This window comes from Narcine bancroftii, chromosome 5 (assembly GCF_036971445.1).
Source record: "Narcine bancroftii isolate sNarBan1 chromosome 5, sNarBan1.hap1, whole genome shotgun sequence".
NCBI classification, from domain to species: domain Eukaryota; kingdom Metazoa; phylum Chordata; class Chondrichthyes; order Torpediniformes; family Narcinidae; genus Narcine; species Narcine bancroftii.
This window is the reverse complement of record NC_091473.1, coordinates 220005593-220031748: the sequence shown is the minus strand read 5'-3', so window position 1 is coordinate 220031748 and position 26156 is coordinate 220005593. Positions and strand designations below refer to the sequence as shown.

General features: G+C 36.3%; 1 protein-coding gene and 1 long non-coding RNA gene across 3 annotated transcripts in view; one reads left to right on the top strand and one right to left on the bottom strand.

Moving 5' to 3' along the window:
• The window catches only part of LOC138764885 (uncharacterized), a 162214-nt gene that overhangs the window by 69589 nt on the left and 66469 nt on the right, over positions 1–26156 (bottom strand). The gene's annotated exons all lie outside the window — the stretch shown is intronic.
• Positions 1–26156, top strand: part of LOC138764880 (uncharacterized) — a 42057-nt gene that overhangs the window by 6693 nt on the left and 9208 nt on the right. Inside the window, exons 3-6 of the mRNA XM_069941303.1 lie at positions 2927–3020; positions 3789–3843; positions 20095–20235; positions 24465–24625. Coding sequence (XP_069797404.1) covers positions 2927–3020; positions 3789–3843; positions 20095–20235; positions 24465–24625 — 451 coding nt within the window. The remainder of the gene's footprint in view (positions 1–2926; positions 3021–3788; positions 3844–20094; positions 20236–24464; positions 24626–26156) is intronic.

Here is a 26156-nt window from a genome sequence, read left to right as displayed (position 1 = left end):
AATACATTTTTTTGCAACAGATAATGCTAAATATACAAAAGCAAGTTGAAAATTTTCTAATCCCAGACCTTTCAAAGGTTGCAAACTACCCAATAAAAATACTGTTGGATCTAAAAGTATCTTAATCTTATACAGGTATTCCAGAAACAATTGTACTTTCTTCCAAAAAGATTGTATATATATATACATAACCAAACCATGTGAAAAAAAGTTCCAACAGCGTTACCACATCTAAAACACAGTTCTGATTCATGAAAACCATTTTAAAAAAGCAACATCAATTTTTCTTTTTCTTAATATATGCCAAAATGTGTTTACACTTAATCGGTGTGTTTAAACCTTGAACATTAAAAGTAGCGAACCTCAACTTTGACATATCCACTAATATTACTAAGAACTAATAATATCTATATATGAAAACTCAAAGTAACATAAATATGCCCTCCAATAAGAGAAAAAGAAACCATAAATTAAAGTCTAAATAAAATAAAAATTAAAAAAATAAGATAAAGTAAAAAAATCCCCAAAAATCTACCAAAAGGTAGTAATCCCTAAACCAAACTTGGGTGTGGATCACCCACCAGTGGCTGATGACTAATAGAACATAGAGCAAATCTCTCCCTTCCCAGCCAAACAAAAAATAACAACAAGATATCATAATGACATAAAAATAAAGTAAGAGTAAGTAAGTTCTTCTATTCATCCAAGAGATTCCAAACTCGACGACCCCATTTCAGGAGAAATTAGACTCTTTCCATTCCCATTTCTCCCATTTCTTCCATTTCCAGAACAACCAGATTTTTCTTTAGGAGAAAATGGTGGACTGCGTCTTCGTTCTCTTACATCTAGCAACGAATCAGCAAAAATCATTGTTTCATGCTCATTCTCAAAAAACCGACATTGAAAGTCTCCACAAAACAGCTTCAACACTGCCAAATAATGAAAAGTAGACTTATAGCCTTTATGCCACAGAACTTCTTTAACTGGATTAAATCGACGCCGATGCTGAATAACCTCTTGACTCAAATCGGGATTTTAAAAAACTCTACTATTCTGAATCATTAATAGAGCTTGCCATTGTTTCTCATTTTGCACTGCTAGAGAAAGTATCATTTCTCTGTCCAAATAATTCAAGCATCGAATCATCATGAGTCTCGGTGATTGATTAGGCGGAGGCCTTCTTCTTAAGGCTCTATGAGCTCTTTCCAATACCAAGCCTCCAGAGAAAAATTCTTGTCCCATTATTTGTGGAATCCATTCTTTAAAAAATTGAAGAGGATCTTTATCTTCCATACCTTCCAGCAAACCAACAATCTTCACATTGTTCCTTCTACTTTGATTTTTCCAAATAATCTACTTTTCTCTCTAACTCCTTTTCACATTCTCACAATTCTTTAACAGATTTTTCCACCTCCATCACTTTTTTTCTGTATTAGAGGCCACTTGCTGTTTACTTTCCAAAAAAGCAGACTAAAATGTTTTTAAATCTTCAGAAAATACTTCCATTCCTGTATTAACTGTAATGAATTCTGACCTCATACTATCTTTCATTTGAGCTAACTCTTGCAATATCGGCTGAGTAACAGTACTTAACAGGTTAACTTGTAGTTCAGAAAGACCCGACCCTGTTTTCTTTAACATAGTGTCAGAACCAGATAACTGCAACTCCTGCTGCAGCTCAACAGCAGGCATTTTAACAGTTTTACTGCATGTTTGAACTCCCAACAACGACATCACGACTTCCTCAGGGGGTTGATGCTGGTCTCCCCTCACAACTAGCTGTTGTTTCAAGAACTCACGGATAAGATCAAGCTCTTCAGATTGAAGTACTGCCTGAGTGGTTTCAAACAATGGATTCATTTTTCTGCAAGCTTCCTCTGCCGTTGGCAGACTGCCAGAATCAGGATCCACTTCTTGGAAACACACACTTTCCTCCTGAGAACGAATAACTACAGAGATATCCTTCTCCTGGTGAGCAGTAATCATTTTTTTTCAGCTGCAATTTTTCCAGGCCCTAAATCTTCAACACTCCGAAAATGTAGTTTCTTCTGTACTTGAGGTTTAATCTTTTTGCCATTAGTGGCTGTAACAACTCCTTAATACTTAAACTAAGTTTTTAAAAAGTTTAAACTTAAAAACAAAAAGTTAAAGATGGGTTCTTAAAAGTCTGGCCAGAGAGGTCGAGATTACACGTCTGAGATCTACGCCATCTTGCCAAACCCCCTCATTTCTTTCGTCTTGTTGAAGTTACTCATACACCATTTCACGAAACCTTCCTCCTCTTCTCTGTAGTGCGTCTCATTGTTGTTGGTTTTGAGGCCAACTACTGTTGTATCATCTGCACACTTGATGACACTGTTGGAGCTGAATTTGGCCATGCAGTCGGGTGTCTGCAGTGTGAAGAAGAGTGCTCAGCGCTCAGAACGACGATGCTCGAAGTTTTGCTACCAAACTTGACAGACTGTAGTCGTTTCATTAGGAAGTCCAGGATCCAGTTACAGAGAGGGGGTTCAGACCCTCGAGGAACACACTTCAAATATTGTCCACACTGTTAAGGCTACAATCATAAGCCTGTACATCAATTTCCTATCCCTGATTCCTTTCTTAAATAAAATGGCACGTTTGTTGACTCCAGTTATAATGCATCTGTTTTGAGATTAAACAGCTAAAATTTCAACTCAATAATCATTAATTAGAACTGCGAAGCTAGGCATACGTTTCTTTTGCAGTCAAGTGGGAGAAGCAAATAGAATGGATGGAATATCTCTTGGGGTGCAAATGCCCCATGTCCCAAGGCCAGCTGAGAGATAATGGCAAGGGGTTGTGAAATTACAGTGATAATTCAACTGTAAATTAAATAAAAATAAGTAAGCAAAATTTCTGATTGTCGAGTTGAATAAAACCCTCTCATCGTTGCATTTTGTAGGTACGTCGAAGAGCATATACAGAAAACAGGAGTTGCAACAGAAACACAAGGATTCACGTTCATCACCAGCGGCAAAACAAGGGAATCACTCACGGTAATTAATTCCACAAACTGCCATCGAGTTCTTTCTTGTTCTGCATCTCTGACTGACGGAGAACGTATTCATTGGAGTCTTATCCTCATTTAATTCCGTCTACAGTTAATGTTAATCGTGCTGGACTGAGTCATAGAAATCGCCACGGAACTCGACAATGTACAAAAAACCGCTCATCCTATCACGCACACCATTGATATTCCTGGATCGTGTGAGAAACTAGGATTAAATCCATTAGCATAGCAAAAGGATTTCATTATTAACATATGCCTGTGTCATGCACAAAAGCAGAGCGGTGCAGATAGTCGAGCTGTTTCCATGCAGTCCCAGCTCCTCCCAGCCTGTCTAAGTGAAGCTTGCATGCTCACATTGTGATCCCATGCGTATTCTCCAGGTCATCTTGCGAACACACTGAACCCTCAAAATATCCGAGGTGGTAGTTTAATTCGCCAGTAGTCTGTTAGTCTGAAGGGTGGCGGCTTGCTGAGAAATCGAGAGGATACTATTAGCTTATCTTTAACGGATGAATGATCATCGGCGCAGGTTGGGGAGGACGATATGGGGGCAAATATTCTCATTCCGTGTCGTGTAACACCAATAATCATTGATTAAATTGAGTAAACATCAAACCTAACCGCTGCATTCTTTTCCACATGAGCAGCCCATCCAGTCTTGGAATAAACAGCTCAAATGTAGAATTTTTAAAACAATTCAAGATACGGGAAATAGTTTCAGGCATCTAATCACTTGTTCTCATGCTTTTCACAGGGCAAAGCTACAATCCACCTCTACCCGCATTTCCAAGCTCTAAAACAGATCAAAGGTAAATCCATGTGCTTGAGTAAAGAGAACACGAAAGGTTCTGTCTGTGGTTTACCTCAGACAAATAAAGTTGGAACCATTGAGATCGCGAGATCGAATAACATAGCAAAAATTGCAATCTGCAATTGAAAATCCCGTAGAAACATATAATTGGATTGACAGGACGCGACAGATAAATTATTTTCCACAATAAATGATTGCAAAATAAACCTGACGCACCAAAGTCGATGGATGGTTTATGTAAAAGACAAGCGAACGCGATTACCTGATAACGTTGGTACTTAGTGATTAGGAACGTGAAAAAGGTGTAAGGCAAAGAATATGAGACGATGAGCCAGATCAAGATGAATAAATAAGGGTCAGAAATGCAGAGAAAAAAGGGCCATGTTTACATTGAGATGCAAACCTTTCTCCATCAATATTTTTTAATATATTTTTTTAAATTTTCACACTATGAACCAAAATATGTACAAATGTTTCTCATTAAATTTACAGTGGCATTTTCTCCCTTTTATCCCCCTTTCCCTCCCTCCCCTATACCCAACCCCTCCAAAACCCATAAATATTCAACATATACAATACAATAAAACCATAAAACAATATCTTCACACAAAGGAAAATAAACAAGAAAAATGCATAATCTATTTGTTACACACTGAATCTAGTCGTTTTGTCTTCTTATCATTTTAGGGGATGGAGGTCTGAGGCAAGCCCTCTCTGTTATGTATGGATCCCAAATTTGTTGAAACAATATAACTTTATTTTTTAAATTATATGTTATTTTTTTCCAATGGAATGCATTTATTCATTTCCATGTACCATTGCTCTATCCTCATGCTCTCTTCTATTTTCCAAGTTGACATTATACATTTCTTTGCTGCAGCCAAGGCTATCATAATGAATCTTTTTTGTGCTTTATCAAATTTGAGGCCTAATTCTCTACTTATTATGTTACTTAAAAGAAAGATCTCTGGATTTTTTTTGTGATTATATTTAATATTTGATTTAGTTCTTCCCAAAATGTTTTCACATTCGTACATGCACAAATTGCATGTATTGTTGTTCCCATTTCCTTCTTACAGTGAAAACATCTATCTCATAATGTTGGATCCCATTCTTTTAATTTTTGAGGAGTGATATATACCCTGTGTAACCAATTATACTGTATCATGTGTAACCTTGTGTTTATTGTATTCTTCATAGTTCCAGAACATAACTTTTCCCATGCTTCATTTTTATCTTTTGTTTAGGTTTATAGTTTATTTCATCAGTTTCCTTATCTTGCAGCTTAATGTACATGTTGGTTATAAATCTTTTAATTATTATTGTGTCTGTAATCACATATTTAAAGCTGCTTCCTTTAGGTAATCTCAATCTGTTTCCCAATTTATCCTTTAAATAAGCTTTCAGTTGATGATATGCAAACATTGTACCATGAGTTATTCCATATTTGTACTTCAACTGTTCAAATGTTCATAAATTATTTCCCAAAAACAAATTTCTATTCTTTTAATTCCTTTTCTTTCCCATTCTCAAAAGGTAAGGTTGTCTATTGTAAAAGGGATTCATACATTTTGCATCAAAATAATTTTGGTATTTGGTAATTCATTGTTTTTCCCTTCTAAGTGGATCCTCTTCCATATATTAAGTAAATGATGCAATACTGGTGAGTTGTTATGTTGCACCAAATTTTCTTCCCAATTATAAAGTATATGTTCCGGTACCTTCTCCCCTATTTTATCTCGTTCTATCTTAGTCCAGTCTGGTTTTTCCCTTGTCTGGTAAAAATCTGATAAATACATTAATTGTGCGGCTCCATAATAATTTTTTAAGTTTGGTAACTGCAAACCATCTTGGTTATAGTCTCTGTTAATTTATTTAATGCAACCCTTGGTTTCCTCCATTTCGACAAGAATTTCCTTATTATTCTCTTTAGTTCTTTAAAGAATTTTCTTAGTAAATCCAGTTTGATCTTGATTTACTATTTTTGGTACACAATCAGCCAATCTGTTTGTTGATAATTTTGCTATTATCTTATAATCTGAGTTAAGTAGAGATATTCTGTTAAGGGAATTGGTAACGTTTGAAATAAGTATTGTATCCTTGGAAACACATTCATTTTAATGCAGTTTACCCTCCCTATCAACTTTAGTGGTAATTCTTTCCAATATTCTGTCTTCCTGCAATTTCTTTATTAGTGGCTGATAATTTAGTTTGTACAAATGGCTTAAGTTATTATCTAACCTGATACCTAGGTATTGGGTTGCTTGTGCGTGCCATTTAAATGGTGATTCATTTTTTAAAAATTCTGTATAATCCGCATTACTCATTGGCATCACTTCACTTTTCTTTGCATTGATCTTGTACCCCGATATTTCTCCATATTCCTTCAATTTCTTATGTAATTCTTCTATTGATATCTCTGGTTCTGTTAGGTATACTATGATGTCATCTACAAATAAGCTGATTTTATACCCCTGCTCCTTTATTTATATCCCTTTTATTTTATTTCCTATTCTTATCAGTTCTGACAAAGGTACTATTGCTAAGGCAAACAATGAGGGGGATAATGGACATCCCTGTCTAGTTGACCTACTTAATTTAAATTGGTTTGATAAATATCCATTTACTGCTACTTTCACCAATGGTCCATTATATAATGCTTTAATCCAATCTGGTAGATTGAACTTCTGTAATACTTAAAATAAGTAGTTCCACTCTACTCTACTCTTTCAAAGGTTTTTTCTGCATCTAAAGCAACCGCCACGGTTGGCGTCTTATTTCCTTGTTCTGCATGGATTGAGTTAATGAACTTACAGATATTGTCCGTTATTCATCTTTTCTTAATAAATCCAGTTTGATCTAGTTTTACTATTTTTGGTACACAGTCGGCCAATCTGTTTGCTAATAGTTTTGCTATTATCTTATAATCTGAATTAAGTAGAGATATTGGTCTATATGATGCTGGTGTTAATGGATTCTTCCCCATCTTTGGTATTACTGTAATTATTGCTGTCTTACATGAATCTGGCAAGTTTTGTGTTTCTTCTACCTGGTTAATTACTTCCATGGGAGTAGGAATTAATAACCCTTTAAATGTTTTGTAATATTCTATTGGAAATCCATCCTCTCCTGGTGTTTTATTGTTAGGCAGCTTTTTTGATATATCCTGTACTTCCTCTATTTCAAAAGGTTTTATTAGTTTGGTTTGTTCCTCTTGCAATTGCAGCAGTTCAAGTTTAGCTTAAAAACTCCTCTATTTTATCATCTTTACCCTCGTTCTCAGTTTGGTATAACTGTTCATAGAATTCCTTAAAGTTTTCATTAATCTCTATTGGATTATATGTAATTTGTTTGTCCTTTTTCCTTGATGCCAATACAGTTCTTTTGGCTTGTTCTGTTTTAAATTTCCAGGCTAATATTTTATGTTTTTTTTTGCCAGTACTTTTGCTTTGTTTTCATTATGTTCTTCTCCACCTTATACATTTTTAATGTTTCATATTTTATTTTTTGACTGCCAATTCTCTCTTTTTTGTTATATCATCCCTTTTTACTAGTTCCTTTTCTGTACTTACTATCTCCCTTTTGAACTGCTCTATTTCCCGATTGTAGCCCTTTTTCATCTTAGTTACATAACTTATTATCTGTCCTCTAATGAAGGCTTTCATTGCGTACCATAATATAAATTTGTCTTTAACTGATTCTGTGTTTATTACAAAATATGCTTTAATTTGGCAATCAATAAACTATCTAAATTCCTGCCTTTTAAGTATGAAGTTTAACCTCCATCTATATGTTCTTGGTGGGATGTCCTCCAGTTCTATTGCTAATAACAGGGGTGAATGATCAGATAGTAGTCTAGCTTTATACTCAGTTTTCCTAACTCTCCCTTGAATATGGGCTGACAACAAAAACATTTCTATCCTTGAATATGTTTTATGCCTACTCGTTTAATATGAATTTCCTTCTCTCTTGGGTGTTTCCTCCTCCATATATCCATAAGTTTCATTTCCTGTACTGATTTAACCATACATTTGGCTACTTTATTCTTTTTGCTTGTCTTTTATACAGTTTTATCCAACATTGGATCCAAATTAAGGTTAAAGTCCCCTGCTATCATTTCCTTGTGTATCATGTCTGCAATCCTCAAAAAAATATCTTGCATAAACATTTGATCCTACTCATTAGGTGGACATATATTGAGCAAATTTCAAAATTCTGAGTATATCTGACACTTTATCATTACATACCTCCCTGCTGGACCTATTATTTCCTCCTCTATTTTGATTGGTACATATTTGTTAACTAATATGGCTACACCTCTAGCTTTTGAATTATATGATGCTGCCATCACGTTTCCTACCCAATCTCTTTTTAATTTGTTATGTTCCACTAGATGTGTTTCCTGCTCAAATGCTATATCTATTTTTTCTTTCCTCAGTAAATTTAGTAGCCTCTTCCTTTTAGTTTGGATATGTATTCCATTAATGTTTATAGTCATATAGTTCAACGAGGCCATCTTGTATCTTGCTTACACCCCTGTTCCCATTTTCATCTCTTAGTTTTTCCTTTTTAAACTCAATGTATGAGAACACATTTAAAACATAAAATACTCCAACAATTCCCACACCCAATAATACCTTAACCCCAAATGCTCCCCCCTTTCTTAGTTGCCCCTTATCCCTTGCTGGGCAACCACAGTTCCCCTTTCCATTTGGATTGTGATCTTGCTCACAAGCATAAACTGAGTTTGCAGTGATGGTTATTCCTTCTCCCCCCCCAGCACCCCAAGAAAACACTTTTGTTTTACACCTATAACAAAGCTCTCTTTCTTCCCCCTTCCTTCCTTCCCTTTTCTTTTCTCTCTTTAGTTCTTTACACATACATTGTTTTTACATCTTATATATATACTTTATCGCCCTTCTTCATTCTTGTTACATCTCTTCATCTCTCCTTCTGTCCTGCAAACGTTCTGTGAACTCTTCTGCTTCTTCCAGATCTGAGAACAGTCTGTTTTGGCCCCCCGGTATAAATATGTTAATCACGGCTGGATGTCTTAACATGAATTTATAACCTTTTTCCATAAAATTGCTTTCATTGTATTAAATTCCTTCCTCCTCTTTAAGAGTTCAAAATTTATGTCTGTGTAAAAAATATTTTTTGACCCTTGTATTCCAATGGTTTATTATCTTCTCTAACTTTATTCCTTGCCCACTCCAATATATTTTCTCTTGCCATATATTTCAAAAAATTTACTAAGAGGGATCTTGGTTTTTGATGTGTCTACGGTTTCAGAGCTAGTGCTCTGTGTGCCCTTTCTATTTCCATTTCTTCCTGCATTTCTGTCATTCCCAGGACTTTCGGGATCCATCCTTTTATAAATTCCTTCATGTCTGTGCCTTCTTCATCCTCCTTCAGGCCCACTATTTTTATGTTGTTTCACCTACTATAATTTTTGCAACATTTCAATTTTCTGAGATAACAACTCTTGTGTCTCTTTAATTTTTTTGTCACTTTCTTCCAATTTTTCTCTTAAATCATTTACTTCCATTTCTACAGTCGTTTCCCACTCTCCCACATTCTCTACTCTTTTTCCTATTTCTGACATGACCAGTTCTAAACTTTGCATTTTATCTTCTACTCTTTTCATTTTTATTTTAATTGCACTAAATTCTAATGATAACCATTCTTTTAATGATCTAATTTGTTCTTCAAAAAATGTTTTATCTATATTCTATTCATCTGTTTTACCTTCTATTTCTCTGTGAAGATCTTGGTCTTCTTCTTCCTCTTTTTCTGTATCTGTACCTGTGTTTGTGTCGTCTTCTCTTCTTTGTGTCTGTGTCTCTTGATGAGTTGTTTATATCTCTTTATCGGGCCTCCTCTTGCTGGTCCTCTTGCTGTTGGTCCTCCCCTCCTGGGCTGCCCATTTGTAAGGCTTCCTGCCATTGCTCCTCTTGTCGGTCACCCCACCACTTTTCTCCCTCGTCTGCTTCCTCGCTCCCTCTCCTGCCACCATCCTCATCCTATAGCTGAACGCCCTGGTGTCGGGCGTCCCTCAGCATGGTCGCACTGTGGCTGCCCACTCCTCTGCTGAGCCCCCTCCCATCGGTGTATTCTTTTTTCCTTTGCACACTTTTGTTTGGCTCCGAGAGCCATTTTTGAAGTTCACCAGTTGGGAGGTCGTGATTCCACAGGGCAGGCACCACCCTGAGGGATTGGGTGGTCCTCGCCACCACAGCTCCCTGTTCCTTTGTGCAGGAAAGGCCTTCCTCTTTCTTCTTCGGTGACTTCACTTCTTTTATTCAACCTTGGAGAACGGACGTTCTTCGCCACCACGACTGCCTGTTCCTTTGTGCAGGTAAGGTCTTCTTTCTTTTCCAGTGACTTTTCTTTTTTTCTCGTTTTTACTTTTTCCTTCTTAGGTCCCATCTTCTTTCTCTTCTCTGTAACTTTATCTTCTATTTCTTATATTTTATATTTGTTGAGCTTTGTCTTTTCCTGACATTTTTTCTGGAGAAGGCTGGTTTTATCCGACTGGCTACTATTCCATAACATGACTCCTTCCCCATCAATATTCTTGATGGAACATAATTCTTGCACTGTTAGAAATATTCGCAATTGCTGTAATGAAGGCAGCATGCTAATGTAATGGAAACAGCCAGATATCGGGGATTGATTGAGAGCAAAAGGGAAGCATTTCACGTGTACGCCGAATGAATTATTTGGAAATCCTGTTAAGAGTATTAACAGTGGAGAGAGCATTTATTAATAAAATTAGAAAGGTAAAACTGGTCGCAAGATATTGCCATCAATGTAAATCCGAAGGTTTACATTGGTGATTGTGCCTCACGAACTTAATTGAATTTTTTTTTGTGGAAGTAGCAAATGAAAACGATGGAGGTAGGAAAGTAGATGAGTTTTATCGATTTTAGTCAGACTTTTAGGAAGGTTCCCATGGGAGCCTAGTTCAGAAAGTCATGAGGCATGGGACCCATGGAATCTTGGCTGTAGAGCTTGCATATAGAAAGCATAGAGTAGTAGTGGGCCTTATGTATTCTGCCTTGAGGTCAGTGACTAATGGAGTACAGCAGGGATTTGTTCTGGGATGTCTACTCTTTGTAATTTCTAAAAGTGACCTGGAGGAAGATGATCAGAATCAGAATTTATTGTCATGCACTCATCACTAAATTTGTTGCTTTGCAACAGCATCACAGTGAAAACATTCATATATACCTCCTTATAATAATAAATAAAGATAGTGCACAAAAAGTCAAAGAAAGGCAGTGTCTTTGGTTTACTGATCATTCAAGAATTTGATCATTGTGGTGAAGAAACTTACTTTGTGCCGCTGAGTGTTCATCTTCGACTTCTGTACCATTTCATGATGGTAGCAGAATGAAGAGAATATAGCCTGGGTGGTGGGGATCCTTGAGGATAGAGGTTGCCTTCTTAAGACACAACCTCTTGTAGGTGTCCATGATGGAGATGTCATGAAGGTTGGAAGTCTTGTAGATAGTGTTGAAGGCTGTCCTGGGTTACAACAGAATATAGACAGGATGTAGAATTGGACTGAAAAGAGGCAGATGGAGTTCAATCAGATTAGTGTCCAGACGTGCAATCTCGACATCTCTGGCCAGACTTTTAAATACCCATTTTTAAACCCTTTGTTTTCAAGTTTAAACTTTTTAAATTTTAGTTTAAAGTATTAAGGAATTATTATGGCCACCAATGGTAAAAAGACTAAACCTCAAGTTCAAAAGAAATTAAATTTTCGAAGTGCTGACGATTTGGGGCTTAGACGACTTGATACAGCCCCAGGCTCAATCTCTTCATTGCCTAAATCCCAAAGATCGCCTGTGGGGATATAAAAATACCTATTGCTCACCAAATGAAGGATGGCACTGGAATTCCCCGTTCTCCTGAAGAAGGTGAATGTTCCCAAGAAGTGGACCCTGATTTGGAAAGCCTTTCGATTTCAATGGAGGGAGCTTGCAGGAAGATGACTCCATTGTTGGAAATGCATCAGGTAGCATTTCAATCTGAAGAAATTGTTTTTCTTCACGAATTGATGAGAAAACAATGAGATACGGGGGCGACCAGTGGCGACCCCCTGAGGAAATCGGGGTGCTGTCGCTGGAAGTCCAGATCCACAGTAAAACTTTTTAAATGCCTTCTGTTGAGTTGCAGCAGGAGCTGCAGTTACCTTGTTCTGCCACTATGTCAAAGGGAGCAGAGCCGAGATTTACCCAATCAGAGTGTATGCAAATGAATGCAGTTATTCAAGCTGTTATAAAACCTAGAATGGATTTGTTGATATCTCAAATAAATGAAATAGTTCAAATGAATGCTGGTATAAGTTCAGAATTAAATAGGGTTAAGACACGTGTGGATGCATCTTATGAAGAATTTTTTTTTAAATTCAGGCTGCTTTTTTGGACTGTAAAGAACAAGTGACTTCTAACACAGAAAAATTGTTGAAGGTGGAAAAATCAGTCATAGAATTGGGAGATTGTGAGAAGGAGCTAGAAAGAAAAATAGATTATTTTTAAAATCAAAGCAGAAGGAATAATGTGAAAATTGTTGGTTTGCCAGAAGGTATAGAAGGACACGATCCTCTTCATATTTTTAAAGAATGGATTTGGTAAATATTAGGGCAAGAATTTTTCTGTGGGGATTGGCACTGGAAAGAGTCCAATGAGCTTTAAGAAGAATACCCTCAGCTGGTCAACCCCTGAGACTGGTAATAATTCGATGTTTGAGTTATTTGGATGGAGAAGCAATACTTCGACTTGCAGTACAAAATGCGAGACAACGACAAACCTCATTATTGACTCAGAATAGCAGAGTCTTTTTTATCCTGATCTGAGTCAAGATGTCATTCAACATCGACGTTGATTCAATCCAGTTAAAGAAGTTTTGTGGCGTAAAGGTTATAAATCTACATTTCATTACCCTGCAGTATTGAAGGTGTTTTACAGAGACTATCAATTTTGTTTTTTTGAGAATGATCGTGAAGCAATGATTTTTGCTAATTCATTGCCATAGGAAATAAGAGGACAAAGACATAGTCCACCATTATTTCCTAAAGAAAAAATTGGTAGCTCTGGAAACAGAAGAAATTGCAGAAATGGGAAAAACTGGAATGGAAAGAGTCCACCTCCTTCTGAAATGGGATCTTCGAGATTAGAATCTTCTGGATGAAAAGAAGAATTTTCTTATTCTATTTTTTCTTTTGTTATTATAATATTTTGATGTTACTGACTGTTTGGGTGGGGAGGGGGAGATCTGGACTAAGTTCTTTTCTAGTCATCAGCCACGGGTGGGTGACCCACACCCATCTTTATTATTTTTTTTAATTTTTATATTTTTTATTTTAGTTTATAATTTTTGTTTTTTTATTGGAGGACCTATATACATTGATTTGAGGTTTTATATAAAGATATTATTGGTATTTAGCAATAATAGTAGATAAGTCAAAGTTGGGGTTTGCTACTTTTAATGTTCAAGGATTAAATAGTCCGATTAAATGTAAGTGAGTCTTGGTGTATATTAATAAAATGAAAATTGATATTGCCTTTATACAAGAAACACATTTGAATGTGAAGGAAAGCATGAAATTAAAAAGGGATTGGGTTAGGCATGTATATTCTTCTTCATTTAATTCTAGAGCCAAAGGTGTAGCAATTTTGATACATAAAAATTTATCTTTTGAATTACAATCAATGGAGGAAAAGGCAGGATGTATTCTTAAACTGAATTGTAAGATTTTTAGTGAATTTTGGACTTTACTTAATATTTATGCTCCAAATGCAGATGATGAAGTATTTATTTCAGATGCAATTTTTGTTTGGGTCAAGCTAATGATAATATTTTAGTTGGTGGTGATTTTAAATATGTTTTGGAACCTTTATTAGTTAAATCTCCGAAGAAAGTTAAAAAAATACAAGATGGCAATCCAGATTCTAATCCGACAGAGAAAGATTTTTCCTTTTATTTATCTAGACATGAATCATTTTCAAGGAATGATTTCTTTTTAGTATCGGCACACTTACAAGGGAAAATACAACAAGCGGAATATAAAGGTAGGGTGATTTCAGATCATTCTCTGTTATATTTTCTGAGAAAATTCAAATAGCTTATTGTTGGAGATTTAATACAATGTTGTTAAAAATATGGAATTTATTGAATTTTTGAAAAAGCAAATTAATTTTTTTAAAAGAAAATTCTAATTCTGTTCAAAGTAAATTTGTATTATGGGACATAATACTATGAAAGCCTATTTGAGAGGACAAATAATTAATTATACTTCTAAAATAAAAAAGAATCGATTAAATCAGAGTCTTGAACTAAAGAAACAGATCGATGAGTTAGAAAAGGAATTTCAGAAAGATGCTACAGAAGATCAGAAAATAGAATGATCCAGGCTGAAATTGAAATATAACACTTTGCAATCTTATCAATTAGAATGTGTGATTAATGGGACTAAACAACGGTATTACGAATGGGGAGAGAAAGCACATAAGGTATTGGCATGGCAATTAAAGAAAGAACAGATATCGAGGACTATTAATGCTGTTAGTCGGAATTCTCTTATTACTTATAAACCTCGTGAGATTTATGATGAATTTGATTCATTTTATCAATAGTTATATACATCTGAAGGAAAACAGGAAACTGGATCGATTGATCTTTTTTATCACAGTTGAATTTACTGATATTAGAGGATGGAGATATACAGGAGTTAGATGAACAATTTACTGATTTGGAAATTAAAATGGCTCTGCTGGAAATGCCGAACGGTAAATCGCCTGGTGATGATGGATTTTTGGTTGAATTTTATAAAAGATTTTTAATGATTATTTATCTACAGTCATTGGGGATGTATTACATCAAGTTGGAGAACATTATGATTTATCTGAATCTTGTTCTAGTGCTTTAATTTTTCCTAAAAAAGATAGAGTTCCTTTGAAAGTATCTTCATATTGACCAATTTCATTGTTAAATGTAGATTATAAAATAATAGCTAAAATATTAGCAAATAGATTGGCTAAAGTTTTACCAAAGTTGATTCATATTGATCAAACAGGTTTTTTTTAAGAACAGATATGCTTCAGATAACATTTTGTGCATGATTAGTTTGATTAATAGATTTCGACAATCTTTAGATTATCCGATGGTGATATCCTTAGATGCAGAAAAAGCTTTTGATAGAGTTGAATGGAATTTTTTTGTTTAACATTTTGGAGAAATTTGAGTTTGGTCCTTCTTTTATTGGTTGGATTAGGGCTCTATATAGTAAACCGGTAGCTAGAGTATTGATGAATGGTTTTATTTCAGAATCTTATAAGTTAACTCAATCAACTTGTCAAGGTTGTCCTTTATCACCAGCTTTGTTTGTGTTAGTGGTTGAACCTTTAGCACGGTTGATAAGACAAAATACACAGATACAAGATATGAAAGTTTTAGATGAGGAGTATAAAATTAATTTATTTGCTGATGATGTATTGGTGTATTTAATAAACCCAGCTCAGTCACTTTTGCATTTGAAGGAGTGTTTAATACAATATGGATGTCTTTCTGGATATAAAGTTAATTGAAAAACAAGTGAAATATTACCAGTAAGTGAAGGAAATTATTCAGTTTATAAGAATATTATTAATTTGAAGTGGACTGATCGAATTAAATATCTGGGTATAATTTTGAATGTTAATTATCAATCTTTATATAAATTAAATTATGCTCCATTAATGAAAAAATTAAACTGATTTGATTAAATGGAAAGACTTACCTATTAATTCAATGGGAAGGATAAATACAATTAAGATGAATATCTTTCCACGTATACAATATTTGTTTCAATCTATTCTGTATTTACTTGATAAAATTTTTTGTGATTTAAATAAAATGGTAAGGGAGTTTTTATGGAGGGGTAAATTTTTGAGAGTAGCTTTCAATAAATTAACTTGGAAATATGAGTTAGGGGGTCTACGTTTACCACATTTTCAAAATTATTATGAGGCAGCCCAACTTAAATTTATTAGTTCATTGATGGATTTGGTACAGCCTCCTAGTTGGGCTAAAATTGAGATGGCAAGTATTTCTGAATTTGAAATACATCAGTGTTTGTTTAGGTGGAATATAAATTTGTTACAACAATATAATGTGCCTATACTAAAACATTTAATGAAGTTATGGATAAAGAAAAATAAAATGATAGGTTATAGGGGTAAATTATTGGCTTTGACTCCATTATTTCTTTCTCAATACATAATCAAAGTTTATTGCATTGAAGATTTAAAGTTGTGATAAATTTGGGAGACTGTTTTGAAGAGGGTAAGTTTTTATCTTTTAATCAGATGAGGGAAGATTTTGGTATTGATAAGAATTCTTTATTTCTTTATTATCAAATTCGATCTTTGGTAAAATGTATGTTTGGTAGAGATATGATTTTACCTAAAATGACTAAATTTGAGACTTTTCTTATGAAGGTACCAGAGAAGGGTTATATTTCATTTATGTATCAAATATTACAGGTTGGTATGGATAAAAAGGGTTGGGATAGATCTAAAATTAAATGGGAAGCAGATATTGGTTTTACTTTTTCTCAACAGGATTGGTTAGATATCTGTTATGATAGTGTAACTAGATTGATAAATGCAGGTTATGCAATGATTAATTACAATTTTGTACATCAATTATATTTGACACCTGAAAAATTAAACAAATATTGTGTTAATGAATCAGATGTGTGTTTTAGATGTGGTGATATGATTGGAACTTTTTTTCATGCTGTTTGGTCATGTATACATATACAATCTTTTTGGAAGAAAATTCAATTGCTTTTAGAATATCTGCATAAGATTAAAATAGTTTTAGATCCAACAGTATTTTTATTGGGTAGTTTGCAACCTTTGAAAGGTTTGGGATTAGATAAGTTCCAGCTTGCTTTTGTATATTTAGCTTTATCTGTAGTGAAAAAATGTATTGCTAGTACGTGGAAATATACAAATATGATTGATATTAATAGATGGCATAATTAGATGAAATATTGTTTAATAATGGAAAAAGTCACGTATGTTTCGCATGATAATTTTAATTTTTTTATTAATAAGTGGCTGTTATACTCGGAATACTTACATTTCAATTTATATTGATTAGATTTTAATATGTATATTTAGCTTTTTTTAAAATATTATTTCTTTTTTTCTTTTTTATGGCTCTCCTTAGGAGAGTTGGCTGAAGGGGGGGGGGGGTTCTTTTCTTTCTTTTTTTTTCTGTACATATATAAAATGTTCATGTTTAATTGTTGTATATGTCATATATTATTTGTTTTTTGAACGAATAAATAAAGTTTAACAAAAAAGATTAGTATCCATTGATGCATTTCGGTAGGTCAAACTTGAAGGCAGTTTAAAATGGTTAATCATAGGATACTTAGCAGTGTGAAAGAACAGTGGGACATTGGGGTCCAAATCCATTAATCTCTGAAGGTCACTGCTCATCTTAATTGACTGTGAAGAAGCCTATGGTATGCTGGACTTCATTAACTGAGGATTAAGTTCAGGAGTCCTGAGATAACATTGCAGTTCTATAAATCTCTGGTGAGACCACACTTAGAATATTGTGCTCAGTTCTCATCACCTTATTACAGGAAAGACATCTGTGCAAAGTGAAGAGAGCCTGTGGCGTTAAATTATGCCATATTAACATACATCCCCTGGTACATTTTGATCAGTGGGAGGAAACCGGAGTGGCAGGGGAAAACCAAGCAGTAACTGGGAGTACCTACAAACTCCTTACAGACAGTGTGGGATTCGAACCTTGGTCCTGATCGCTGGCGCTGTAACAGCATTGCACCAATGGCTACGCCATCCGTGCCACCAAGGTAACTAATCACAGAAAGGATATCCATAAGATTGAAAGAGTACAGATAATACTTACAAGGATGTTGTTGGAACTCGAGCAAATAAGTTCAAGGGGACATTTAAACTGGTTCGGACTTCATTCCCTGGATCATAGAGAATAAGGAGGGATTTTATGGTCATATATAGATTAATGAGGGGTATGGATAGAGTAAATGGAAGCAGGCTTTTGTTCCACTTAAACTAGGTGCGACGTGAACTAGAGTACATGGGTTAAGTGTGGAGGATGAAATGCTTAGGGGAATAGTTTTGTGCAACATATGATGAGTGTGTAGAATGAGCTGCCAGCTAAAGAGGTGAATTCGGGTTCGGGTTTTGTATTTAAATAATATTTTAATACATATATGGATGGGAGAGGTATGGAGTGCTATGGTCCAGGTGCAGGTTAATTGGACTCGACTGAATAATCGTTAGGTATAGACTAAATAAGACTGAGGGCCTGTTTCTGTGTTTTAGTCTTATCTGGTTCCATATGGATAGAGGAATGAAAGTAGGAGAGTGGCCTTGCTGGTCATGGAAAATGTCATTGCACTTTTCAGATAGGACAGATGAACAAACTCATCTTTGGAGATTCGTCCACCTTTGAAATGAGGAATTAGAAATGGAATTGTATTAAGGGGGTCCCAATAGTCAGCGAGAATTGGAGGAACAAATTTGTAGTAAGAGAGATACCAGACAGTTGCAAGAAACAAAGGTGTAATAGTAGGTGTTTTTGACTTTCTGCACATTGACTGGAACTCCCATACTGTAAAATGGCTGAATGTGTCAGAATTTCTCAAATATTTCATAAAGTTTCCAGAACAAATATATAGACGTCCTAACAAGAGCAACTGCATTACTGTAATTCCTATTAGGGAATGAAACAAGGCCGGTTTCGTATGTGTGTGTAAGGGAACAGTTCAGATCAGATAATCATAATGTCATTAGTTCTGAGATAATTGTGCTAAAGAATAAGTCAAATCCTTGGATTGAGATTCTAAATGGAAAGGATACCAATTTTTTTTTACTATCAGAAAAGATTGGGAAATGTGGATTGGGACCAGGTGTTTTCTGCCAAAGGTGGTTGGTAACATATAAGCCTACAAAACTGGCATTTTGAGAGTATAAAATTTGTCTACTCCTGTCAGAAGTGAAGGGAAGACTACCAGGTGCGGGGAAAATTGGCTATCGATAGACATTTAAACCAAGGAACGAAGAGTGCACAGCAGGTACAGGCAGATTTCTTGAGACAAATTATGACAATTTTATCATCACCTGTACAAGTATCAGTAAAGGAAAGGTAATGCTGGGCTTGGAGAAAAATCAAAGATCAAGCAACACTGTCTCAAACAAGTTCGAACACAATGATAAACTGGATGTACACAAGGAAACAACAATGGCTTTGTAAAACAATTTTTACTTCAGGGTATGATCGTACTGCGTGCAACAAGAGTATATGTGCATTCTGTTCAGGTAACTGAGGTGTAATAGCGGAACCCACTGCCTGTACATTGTAAGTACAGCATAATATGCATATGAACATATTCTCTGCAAACAGAATGCTTTGCGATTTTGAAAGGGAAACAAATGCGTGGATGCTGCCAGGGTTTTGGAGTCTTATATATAGGGAAGGTTTGAGCAGGCTGCGGCTCTTTTCCTTGGAACTGGAAGACACCAGCTGACCTCAGAGGATTGTGCAGAGTCTGGACAAGAATAGGTCCAGTGAATTCAGAAAGTGTTTTTATTAACCACGAATAGGGGAATCAGTAGCCAGACGATTCAAGTTTAAGGCGAGGGGCGGGGGAAAGAGATTTAAAAGGAATATGAGGAATAACATTTGTTAACACAGAGGGTGGTGCTTGGGTTGAATGGGCTGTCGGAGAAGGTGGGTGCGGTAAGTACAATTGCAATATTTATGAAAAAGTGGACAGATACATGGAAAGGATGGGCTTAGATATATCAGATCCAAACGAAAGCCTGGGACACCAGTGTGGTGAGAGATTTTGATCGGCTTGTGAAAGTTGAGGTTGAAGGCATCTTGCCATGTTCTGTAAACCCATGATTTTATCAGCATAAATGCCAGGTTTGGCAAAACCCGAAGCTAATATAACAAACATCTTCAAGGCAGAAAGTTGCATATTGCAAGTGCATTGATATATAAGGTGTTTCATAAATAATAATTGATATCGCTTCAGTTTTACAATCAAAATGTTTACTGCCTGAAAATAAATAGAATGAAGTATAGTGTTACATAGAGGACATCTTCAGTGGTTATGAAATGGGAAGTCTCCTTCCCGACGTCACGTAGAGAATGGAATAATTTCTTCCGTCACTGTTCTTTCCCCAAGGATTAGAAGAGTACCTCTCCACAGAGATCAGCACTTCCAAGCAGAAGAAGTTTAACTTGGTGATCTTTATCGATACTCCAGGGCTCGTTGACGGAGACATGACTTATGAGTTCGATGTTGACAAATCGCTTATACTATTGGGTAAGAGATTACATTTTCAGTATGGCAGAAAGCACAAAACCGTATTGAAAACATTGAACTACTGATGTGGAGATATGTTCAAATCCGATCTCCTAATGTGAGATTTGCAATTTCCATTCTTTTAATTAACATTTTTAGTGTTTGCTTTAGTGCTCGCTGGAAGAATTTCCAGACTGTCATTAAAATACTCCTGCTCCATTAAAGTACTACGAGGATGAAAATACTTTGTATTTGCAAAATTAAAGACGAACATGGTGGTGAGAGCTGGGTCTGTAATATGTAATTCCGATTTCGCTAATATTACATGCGTGTTGGTGTGCGATTAGCCTTGAATGTGGGCCATGTTCACAGTCTGGACTCTGAAACTTTTTTGAAGCGCACGTTATTCTCTTGGCCTGGCGTGTTGCTGAATTTATATTTGTTTTGATATAGGCATTTTAGTGGCACTAACGTTTATTACGAATTAGCCTGGAAATAAGGTTCATTTAGCGTTATCTGTTTTATTCATCGGCCTGTACTGAAAATATCCCTCCGTTTTCCTGAATTCAGCCTCAATATCTCTCACCAACTGATTTAAGCAGTAATGTTGGCTCTGAAGCCTTCCTATATTCTATATAAACACTTCCTTTTGTCAGACGTTCCGTTACCTGAAGGTGAGTTCCACCCCGTGGCGATCAAAATTAGCCTTCCCTCAATTTAGAATTAAGCTGCAAATGTACTTTCAGGCCGGGCAATTATGTGAGTGATAGGTTGTTGGGTACCAATGGTTGTAAATGACTACCCACGTTAAACATGTTTGTAGGCCCCATGTCACTGATATTATTTAATTACATTGGAATTCAGCAAACAGTCCTAAAGCATTCTTCCCCATTGAGCCAAATATCTGAAGAAGCGCACAGAGAATGAACTCCATCCAGAATGACGGAAGGAACCAAATTTGTACCATCTTAGCTCGTGAGCCTGACATAAAATGGAAAGGTAAATGAACAGTCAATATAAATAAGAAATGAATAGTTTGGTTACAAAATGATGGGTAAAATTCTCAGCGCTGAATTGAGGGAAATATAATTCTGTAGCATCAGAGAGGAACGCACAAATGTTGACTACATGAGGATGCTTTTGGGCAAAGGGAATGTCTGGCAGATGGGAGATATTAAACCTGATATATAAAGAATTCAGGACCAAAATTTTACTGTTAATGTGAATAGAAAGGCTCACAGCATTATGGAATTTTGGCGCACGAGGGATATTGTGACTGGACAGGATAAAAACAGGAGGAATGTGTCAAATATATAGGTAGACGCTTTAGCGAGTACCTAAAGAAGTATTGGGAATATAGCGGTATATCCATGGACGGTGTTTTGAAGTCAGACGCTTCTATGAGCTGTCCACAGCAGGTATGATGATAGAGACTACTAAAAGGTTCTATAACCTATAAAGGTTCATAAAAGGGTGGCATAGTTAGCGTCATAAAACTATTACAGCTCCAGCGACCCGGGTTCGCATCCAATGTAGCTGTAAAGAGTCTGCTCGTTTTACAAGTATCTGCCTGGGTTTCCAACCGGTGCTCATGTTTCCTCTCGTAGGGGGGGATTGTAAGTTAATTGGGTGTATTTTGGCGTCATGGGCTCGTGGACCAAAAGGGCCAATTATCGTGTTTATGTCTAACAAAAAGTAAAAAGTTAGATTTATCCCTTTAAGGATTACTATCTTAATCTGTGTGTGAAGCCTTGCGAAATGAGCATGGTCTGAAATGAATACTTCTCATCTGTTTAGGATGAAAAATTACATCGGAGCTTCTGAATTCATAGGATGGAGCAGATCAATTATAATTTTAAAATAAAATTGTACATATTACCAATACTATGAAGGATAGGTTGTTGCCGTCGTTGAAAGATGTAAAGATATAGAAATATCCTGAGCACAACCAGGTTGATCCTTGGATGTTGCCATAAGCAAGGAAGGAAACTGCCACGGTCGCCGAGGCGATGTTTAAAATATTTTTGTTACGCAGAGGTGATGTACTGAAGGATTAATGGACTACTAATATTTCGCCATTATTTGAAAAGGGTAGCAAGGATAATCCAAACGAGCCAATGAGCCAAAGGCTGAGTTTTGTGTGAGTGATTGAAAAGCACTTCTAAAGGAAAAGATTTATTTGCATTTGGAAAGTTAGTGGCTGACAAGGAATGGCCGACATTATTTTGTGCGTGTAACTCAATTTGTAACTCAATTATTTGTAACTCAATTATAAATTGAATTAGTTGAAAAGATGACAAAGCGAGTTACGATGGCAAAATGGTAGCTATTGTTTACTATGAAAGCCTCTGAGAAAGTCACGCATGGCAGGCTGGTTCATTAAATTAAAAGATCTGTGATCCAGCCAATTGGATACAACTCTGAAGATAGTAGGAGGAAGAGGATGGTGGTGGACGGCTGCTTTTCAGCTTGAGTCCTGAGATCAATGGTCTATCACAGGGATTGTGACTGGGATCTCTGTTGATTGTGAAATTTAGTTAATGATTTACATGGGAACCTAGGTGACATGTTTAGTAGGTTTTCGAATGGTACCTAAATTGGTGGTATAGAAAAAAAATTGTCTGCGATTGCAATGTGATATTGGTTCATTTCAAAAGTGAGGAAGGGAATAGCTGACATAATTTTCCTAAGCCAATTGCGAACAAATCGATTTTAAAAGGTTAATCTCGGGCCCTGTGAAATGTTGTTGAATGGAGAGCAGAGAATAGACCACAATTCACTAAAAACGACGTGTAGCGAAGACAGTATATGGCAAGATTTCTTGCATTGGTCGACATATTGAGTTTGGATTTAGGATATCATGTTACAGTTGTGCAACTGATCAGTTAGGCTGCACTTGAAGTGTATTTATTTCTGGTCGTCCCACTGGAGAAAATAAGCGATTGAGCTTGCATAGTTCAGAAAAGACACTCAAGAATGATGTATGGATTGTATGGTTTGAGTTATAAAGACAGATTGTATGGACTTAAACATATAATGCATTGCCGGGGAACTGAGCAGGTCAGACAGCATCCTTGGGTAGAAATTGTCAGTCAAGCTTTTGAGTCTGAATATTTTATCAACACTCAGATAAAATAGGTAACATTCATGAAGGGAAAAGAAACTGAGAGAGAGCCCCAGATTCATAGGACAGAAATTGTAGCAGATAGAGTGACAGGTAGATGGAGAAAATGTTTAAGATTTAGGATGGGGAAGAAATAATTGAAAAAAATAAGTACAGGAGGATGTAATGCAGAGATGGAAACAGTACCATCTCGTGGGCATGGAGAAAAATCAATGACCATTCTGTTTGATTTAAGGCTGACTCGGGGGAATTTGATGTGATGTTCCTCAAGTTCGTTGGGCCTCACCCTGACAACGGATGAGGACAGACATGTCGTGTCATTGATGGGGGGGGGGGTGGTGGTTGAAATTATGGGCTACCAGAAGCTCAACATTAGACCCACAAACAGAGCGCAAGTGGTTGGTGAAGCGTTCATCCAAACTCCTCTACCTGGTCTCCTCAAAAAAGGAGGCCTCAACGGGCACACCCAACGCAGTAGATTAAGGTGGGCAATGTGCATGTGAAGTTGTGGAAGATCTGGAAAGTATAGGCCTGAACTATTTTCCTTGAAGCAACTGAGGTTCAGAGATGACAAGGTCGAAGCATGTAAAATTCTACAAGACATAGATACCCAAAGTGTGTTTCCCAGTACATGGGGATCTATAACTAAAAGGCAAAGCTTTATGTTGAGATAGAGGACATTTAAATTAATATTTGTTTCCATACAAAGTGTAGTTTCCATCTGGACTAAGTTGCTAGAGGAAGTGCTGGATGCAGGAGCAGGAAAAAGCGTTTCCAAGACATTTATACTAGTACTTGAATGAACAAGGCAATAGAGGAATATGAAATTAGTGGAGGCAAGAATGATAAAAATGGATCGGCATACTGGCCAATGAGGATGCTGTGGACCCAAAGGTTTGTTTCTATCTTTAATAGTTCTATGACCATATCGTTATGTTTGGAGAAACACTGCCCTATTTTCCTCTAGCATGTCATCTGAATGGTTGATGTACAGAACTTGGACGAGAGGCGATGTTAATGGTACTCAAGAAATAAAATGCGTATATAGTATTGTTCTATGTGCTATAGTGAAAATTAAGCAATGAATTGTACAGGACTGACCAGTTTTCTCGCTTTCCAATTGCAGGTGAACAGGCCGATCTAATCTTTGTCTTCTTTGATCCAATGGGCCAAGCCCTCTGCAAAAGGACACTGAACGTGGTGGAAAAACTCAACGAGAATCAAAGCGATAAGCTAAAGTTTTACCTCAGCAAAGCTGACGAAGCTGGTCCTGAGACTGACAGACAGGTATGGAAGCGAATACTCAAATTTGCCTTCCAAATGTCTGTGCTTCGATCATACTAACCAATATATCCGTTTATCATGAAAGAAAAATGTGGGGATGCCGAATCCATTTATGAAAAACGGGTATAAAAACGTTAAATGTGTCCTGCGAATATGTGCTATCATGTCCTTTTTAAATTATTTCGCTACGCCTTCTGAAATCATTCCAAGTCTGATTGTGCAGAAATATTTGGAACATCGTACAATTTTAAAGAAAAATACATTCCATTGATTCATCATGCTCTTTATACATATATTCATCCAGTTGTTTTATTTAATGGGTTAATTAAGTTTTGTGTAGGAGAACATTACGGTCCAGGGGCTTAAGATTGAAATTCAACATTCCATTTGTTTTTATGTCCACAAAATGCACACACATGAGTCTCATTGGTTTGAACTGTACATACACAAAAGGAAGCTCTACTAAAACAATGCTACTTCCAAGGCAGGACAGGAGAGCAAAAGAGGGTCCTTTCAGAGATATCGAGGGTCCTTAGATTCTACCTCTGCCTCTAATGCTCCCACATCCTGCGACTGTGTAACTACTGGAGTCATACCTATCCTGCCTTGCACAGTGGTGAATCTGTCAATGCAGTAAAGTAGCAGCTTCTCGAGAACGGGCACCAAACCCTCGGAGTTTTAGGAAGCCACGTGGGCCTCTCTGGAGCCCTGCACAACATTGCACCTTCACGAATCCACCATCCAATTCGTTTTAGGAAAATTATAAATGGCCTTGAAGCCTCCAATCGATTCTCTGGGGACATGAATCTACGAGATGATGCTTTAATGTACAATTTTGGGGAGATGACACATCCGATCGTTGGAGGTGGTTTCAGAGGCACCTGGTTTAGTTCAAATTTCTACCATGTTCAAGTGCACTTTGCAGGGCCTAGCCTACTGGACCCCAGAACCTGGGCATTATGAAAGATAATAGTTGATCTTCCAATATGAATATACGTAGATTGAGAGAAGAATCAGGGAAGTAAAGGTTGATTCGAAATGTATCAGTAGAAAGCTCGATTTTGTAAAGAGGACCAGATACGATGTTTTGTATTTGCCACAGAATATAAATTAATTTACACTTGTCATTAATGGTCTGCAGTATAAACAAACGAATCAAAGTCAATAGAGGAAGTTGGTTCCATTGCAAAAGATTAACTGCCTTTCGCAATTCAGTAAAAATTTTCAAAGTCAATCGGTGTAGCTAAATAAAATATGTTTTAACCTGTGGAGACACAGAGGTGACACCAGATGCTGCAATAAGGTAGACACCATCTGCCAAAGGAATTCAGCGGGTTGAGCAGCATAAGCGGAATCATATATTTTGTTGAAGTTTTTCTGAACCATCATGACCACTAAAAATAGAAAAGTGAACCAAGGTAAAGAGGCGAAGGTGGGAGGGTTGGACCATGGCCCATGAGTCATTGATGAACCACAAAGTGTTATTTATCCACCTTTTTTTTCTATCAACAACATGTACCTTACCGAATTCAAA